Genomic DNA, 5,776 nt, shown 5'->3' on the forward strand with positions numbered 1-5,776 from the left:
GGGGGCAGTGAGTGGGGTAATGAGGGGGTGAGGGGGAAGTGAGGGGGTGAGGGCGTCAGTGACGGGGTGAGGGAGTTAGTGAGGGGTTGAGGGGGTGAGGGAGGCATTGAGGGTGCAGTGAGGTGGGTAATGAGGCGGTGAGGGGGGCAGTGAGGGTGTGAGGGGGGCAGTGAGGGGATGAGGTGGGCAGTGAGGGGGTGAGGGGGCATTGAGGGGGTGAGGGGGTGAGTGGGGCAGTGAGGGGGCAGTGAGGGGGTGAGGGGGCAGTGAGGGGTTGAGGGGACAGTGAGGGGGCAGTGAGTGGGGTAATGAGGGGGTGAGGGGGAAGTGAGGGGGTGAGGGCGTCAGTGACGGGGTGAGGGAGTTAGTGAGGGGTTGAGGGGTGAGGGAGGCATTGAGGGTGCAGTGAGGTGGGTAATGAGGCAGTGAGGGGGGCAGTGAGGGTGTGAGGGGGGCAGTGAGGGGATGAGGTGGGCAGTGAGGGGGTGAGGGGGGCATTGAGGGGGTGAGTGGGGCAGTGAGGGGCAGTGAGGGGGTGAGGGGGCAGTGAGGGGGGCAGTGCGGATGTGAGGTGGGCAGTGAGGGGGTGAGGGTCAGTGAGGGGCTGAGGGGGGCAGTGAGGGGGTCAGGGGGGCATTGAGGTGTGTGGGGGCAGTGAGGGGGTGAGGGGGGCAGCGAGGGGGTGAGGGGGCAGTGAGGGGCTGAGGGGGCAGTGAGGGGCAGTGAGGGGGCAGTGAGGGGGTGAGGGGGCAGTGAGGGGTGAGGGGGCAGTGAGGGGCTGAGGCAGGCAGTGAGGGGGTGAGGGGGACAGTGAGGGGGTGAGGGGGGCAGTGTGGGGGTATGGGGTTAGTGAGGGGGCAGTGAGGCGGTGAGGGGGCAGTGAGGGGGTGAGGGGGTAGTGAGCGGTGGGGGGGCAGTGAGGGGGTGAGGGGGTCAGTGAGGGGGTGAGGGGCAGTGAGGGGGTGAGGAGGCAGTGAGCGGGTGAGGGGGCAGTGAGGGGGTGAGGGGGTAGTGAGGGGGTCAGTGAGGGGGGCAGTGAGGGGTTGAGGGGGCTAGTGAGGGGGTCAGTGAGGGGGTGAGGGGGGCAGTGATGGGGTGATGGGGCAGTGAGGTGGTGAGGGAGGCAGTGAGGTGGTGAGGGGGTAGTGAGGGGGTGAGGGGGGCAATGAGAGGGTGAGGGGGGCAGTGAGGGGGTGATGGGGGCAGTGAGGTGGTGAGGGGGGCAGTGAGGTGGTGAGGGGGGCAGTGAGGGGGTGAGGGGGCAGTGAGGGGGTGAGGGGGCAGTGAGGTGGTGAGGGGGGCAGTGAGGTGGTGAGGGGAGCAGTGAGGGGGTGAGGGGGCAGTGAGGGGGTGAGGGGGAAGTGAGGGGGGTAACAAGTCCTTGGTGGGTGGATTTTGGAGAAAGTTTGCCTGGGGAAGTGGCTCCTGTTTTACCTTCCTGTATCTTATCCTCGGCCCTGTGCAGCCAGAGGGATTGGGATCGGGATCAGGATCGGGATGGGGATCGGGATTGGGATCGGGATGGGGTTGGGGATCGTGATGGGGATCGGGATGGGGATCAGGATCGGGATGGGGCTGGGGATCGGGATGGGGATCGGGATGGGGATCGGGATCAGGATGGCGATCGGGATGGGGATCAGGATCGGGATGGGGATGGGGATCGGGATAGGGATGGGGATGGGGATGGGGATGTGGATGGGGATCGGGATCGGGATCGGGATCGGGATCGGGATGGGGATGGGGATTGGGATTGGGATCGGATTGGGATGGGGATGGGGATCGGAATTGGGATAGGGTTCGGGATGGGGACGGGGATGGGGATTGGGATCGGGATTGGGATGGGGATGGGGATCGGAATCGGGATTGGGATTGGGGTTGGGATCGGCATTGAGATCAGGCTGGGGGTCGGGATTGGCATCGGGATGGGGTTGGGGATCGTGATGGGGATGGGGATGGGGATGGGGATTGGAATCGGGATGCGGATGGGGATCGGGATGGGGATCAGGATCGGGATGGGGATCGGGATCGGGATCGGGATGGGGATGTGGATGGAGATGGGGATGGGGACGGGATGGGGATGGGGATTGGGTTAGGGATTGGGTTCGGGATGGGGACTAGGATTGGGATGGGGATCGGGATGGGGATGGGGATGGGGATGGGGATGGGGATCGGGATCGGGATGGGGATCAGGATCGGGATGGGGATCGGGATCGGGATGGGGATGTGGATGGAGATGGGGATGGGGACGGGATGGGGATGGGGATTGGGTTAGGGATTGGGTTCGGGATGGGGACTAGGATTGGGATGGGGATCGGGACGGGGATGGGGATGGGGACGGGGATGGGGATGGGGATCGGGATCGGGATGGGGATGGGGATGGGGATGGGGATGGGGACGGGGATGAGGATGGGGATGGGGATCGGGATGGGGATGGGGATGGGGATGGGGATAGGGATTGGGACGGGGATGGGGATCGGGGTCGGGATTGGGAATGGGATCGGGATCGGGATCAGGATGGGGATGGAGATGGGGATCGGGATGGGGATGGGGATGGGGATGGGGATCGGGATTGGGATGGGAATTGGGATGGGGATAGGGATGGGGATGGGGATGGGGATGGGGATCGGGATCGGGATCGGGATTGGGATGGGAATTGGGATGGGGATAGGGATGGGGATGGGGATTGGGATAGGGATTGGGATCTGGGTGGGGATGGGGATTGGGATCGGGGTGGGGATGGGGATCGGAATTGGGATTGGGTTCGGGATGGGGACGGGGATGGGGATGGGGATTGGGATTGGGATGGGGATGGGGATCGGAATCGGAATCGGGATTGGGATTGGGATTGGGATCGGGTTGGGATCGGCATTTGGATCGGGATCAGGATGGAGATGGGGATGGGGATGGGGATGGGGATCGGGATGGGGATGGGGATGGGGATCGCGATTGGGTTGGGGATGGGGATTGGGATGGGGATGGGGATGGGGATCGGGATGGGGATGGGGATGGGGATGGGGATGGGGACGGGATGGGGATGGGGATTGGGTTAGGGATTGGGTTCGGGATGGGGACGGGGATTGGGATGGGGATGGGGATCGGGATGGGGATGGGGACGGGGATGGGGATGGGGATGGGGATGGGGATGGGGATGGGGATGGGGATAGGAATGGGGATGGGGATCAGGGTCGGGATGGGGATCAGGATCGGAATCAGGATGGGGATGGGGATGTGGATTGGGATTGGGATGGGAATTGGGATGGGGATAGGGATGGGGATGGGGATGGGGATCGGGATCGGGATCGGGATTGGGATGGGAATTGGGATGGGGATAGGGATGGGGATGGGGATTGGGATAGGGATTGGGATCTGGGTGGGGATGGGGATTGGGATCGGGGTGGGGATGGGGATCGGAATTGGGATTGGGTTCGGGATGGGGACGGGGATGGGGATGGGGATTGGGAATGGGATGGGGATGGGGATCGGAATCGGATTCGGGATTGGGATTGGGATTGGGACTGGGATCGGGTTGGGATCGGCATTTGGATCGGGATCAGGATGGAGATGGGGATGGGGATGGGGATGGGGATCGGGATGGGGATGGGGATGGGGATCGCGATTGGGTTGGGGATGGGGATTGGGATGGGGATGGGGATGGGGATGGGGATGGGGATGGGGATGGGGATGGGGACGGGATGGGGATGGGGATTGGGTTAGGGATTGGGTTCGGGATGGGGACGGGGATTGGGATGGGGATGGGGATCGGGATGGGGATGGGGACGGGGATGGGGATGGGGATGGGGATAGGAATGGGGATGGGGATCAGGGTCGGGATGGGGATCAGGATCGGAATCAGGATGGGGATGGGGATGTGGATTGGGATTGGGATGGGGATGGGGATCGGAATCGGAATCGGGATTGGGATTGGGATTGGGATTGGGATCGGGTTGGGATCGGCATTTGGATCGGGATCAGGATGGAGATGGGGATGGGGATCGGGATGGGGATGGGAATTGGGATAGGGATTGGGATCTGGGTGGAGATGGGGATTCGGATCGGGGTGGGCGGGGATCGGAATTGTGATTGGGTTCGGGATGGGGATGGGGATGGGGATCGGAATCGGGATTGGGATTGGGATTGGGATTGGGATCGGGTTGGGATCGGCATTTGGATCGGGATCAGGATGGGGATGGGGATCGGGCTGGGGATGGGGATGGGGATCGCGATTGGGATGGGGATTGGGATGGGGATGGGGATGGGGATGGGGATTGGGATGGGGATCGGGGTCGGGATTGGGAATGGGATCGGGATCGGGATCAGGATGGGGATGGAGATGGAGATGGGGATCGGGATGGGGATGGGGATGGGGATGGGGATCGGGATTGGGATGGGAATTGGGATGGGGATAGGGATGGGGATGGGGATGGGGATGGGGATCGGGGTTGGGATGGGGATCGGGATGGGGATGAGGATGGGGATGGGGATGGGGATGGGGATTGGGATCGGGATTGGGATCGGGATGGGGATCGGGATGGAGATCGGGATTGGGATCGGGATCGGGATGGGGAATCAATATTCCCGAGTGTCTAATCCTGGGCCACTTGTTCCGACCAGGAGATTGATATCCAGCTGGACGGAGCGGGGGGTCTGAGGGTCCTGGTGTGGGAGCAGCACGATTACCGGACATCGTCCGAGAACAAGGAGCGATACGAGGGAGATCGGCTCATCGCCAAGTCTCAGATCGAGGTGGGCAGCATTGACAGCGTCTGACACCTCCCTACCCCACTCCACCGCTCCCTCCCTATCTCTCTCCATACCCCTCTCCCCACACCTCCCTACCCCACTCCACCACTCCCTCCCTATCTCCCTCCCTCCATATCCCTCTCCCCATACCTCCCTACCCCACTCCACCGCTCCCTCCCTACCTCCCTCCCTCCCTCCATATCCCTCTCTCCCTCCATATCCCTCCCTCCATATCCCTCTCTCCCCACACCTCCCTCCATCCCTCCATATCCCTCTCTCCCTCCATATCCCTCCCTCCATATCCCTCTCTCCCCACACCTCCCTATCCCTCTCCGCCGCTCCCTCCCTCCCTCCATATCCCTCTCCCCACACCTCCCTACCCCTCTCCGCTGCTCCCTCCCTCCATATCCCTCTCTGTCCCCACACCTCCCTATCCCTCTCCTTCGCTCCCTCCCTCTCTCCCTCCATATTCCTTCCTCCCTCCATATCCCTCTCTCCCCACATCCCTCTATCCCCCCACACCTCTCTATCTCTCTCTGCTCTCTCTCCCTCCCTCCCTCCATAACTCTCTCTCTCCCCTCACCTCTCTATCTCTCTCCGCCTCTCTCTTTCTTCCTCCCTCCATATCCCTCTCTCTCCCCCCACACCTCCCTATCCCTCACCGCGTCTCTCTCCCTCCCTCCATCCCTCCATATCCCTCTCTCTCCCCACACCTCTCTATCTCTCTCTGCCTCTCTCTCCATCCCTCCCTCTATATCCCTCTCTCCCCACATCCCTCTATCCCCCCACACCTCTCTATCTCTCTACACCTCTCTCTCCCTCTCTCCCTCCATATCCCCCTCTCCACATCCCTCTATTCCCCCCATACCTCTCCATCTCTCTCTGTCTCTCCCTCCCTCCATATCCCTCACGCCACACATCCCTCTATCCCCTCAAATTCCGCTATCTCCCCACACCTCTCTATCTCTCTCCCTCCCTCCCTCTATGTCCCTCTCTCCCCACATTCCTCTACCCCCTCACACTTCTCTCTGTCTCT

The 5,776-nt window shown here is 62.7% G+C and overlaps 1 protein-coding gene across 1 annotated transcript in view; it reads left to right on the forward strand.

Annotated features, from left to right (window-relative positions):
- The window catches only part of LOC144677492 (active breakpoint cluster region-related protein-like), a gene marked incomplete at its 5' end in the record, with an annotated part of 31,871 nt that extends 27,104 nt beyond the window's left edge, over positions 1-4,767 (forward strand). The window contains one exon of the mRNA XM_078537570.1: positions 4,612-4,767. Within this exon, the coding sequence (XP_078393696.1) occupies positions 4,612-4,767 (156 nt within the window). The remainder of the gene's footprint in view (positions 1-4,611) is intronic.
- Positions 4,768-5,776: the final 1,009 nt, after the last annotated feature.

The sequence above is a fragment of the Cetorhinus maximus genome, unplaced genomic scaffold (assembly GCF_964194155.1).
Source record: "Cetorhinus maximus unplaced genomic scaffold, sCetMax3.hap1.1 HAP1_SCAFFOLD_2587, whole genome shotgun sequence".
NCBI lineage: Eukaryota > Metazoa > Chordata > Chondrichthyes > Lamniformes > Cetorhinidae > Cetorhinus > Cetorhinus maximus.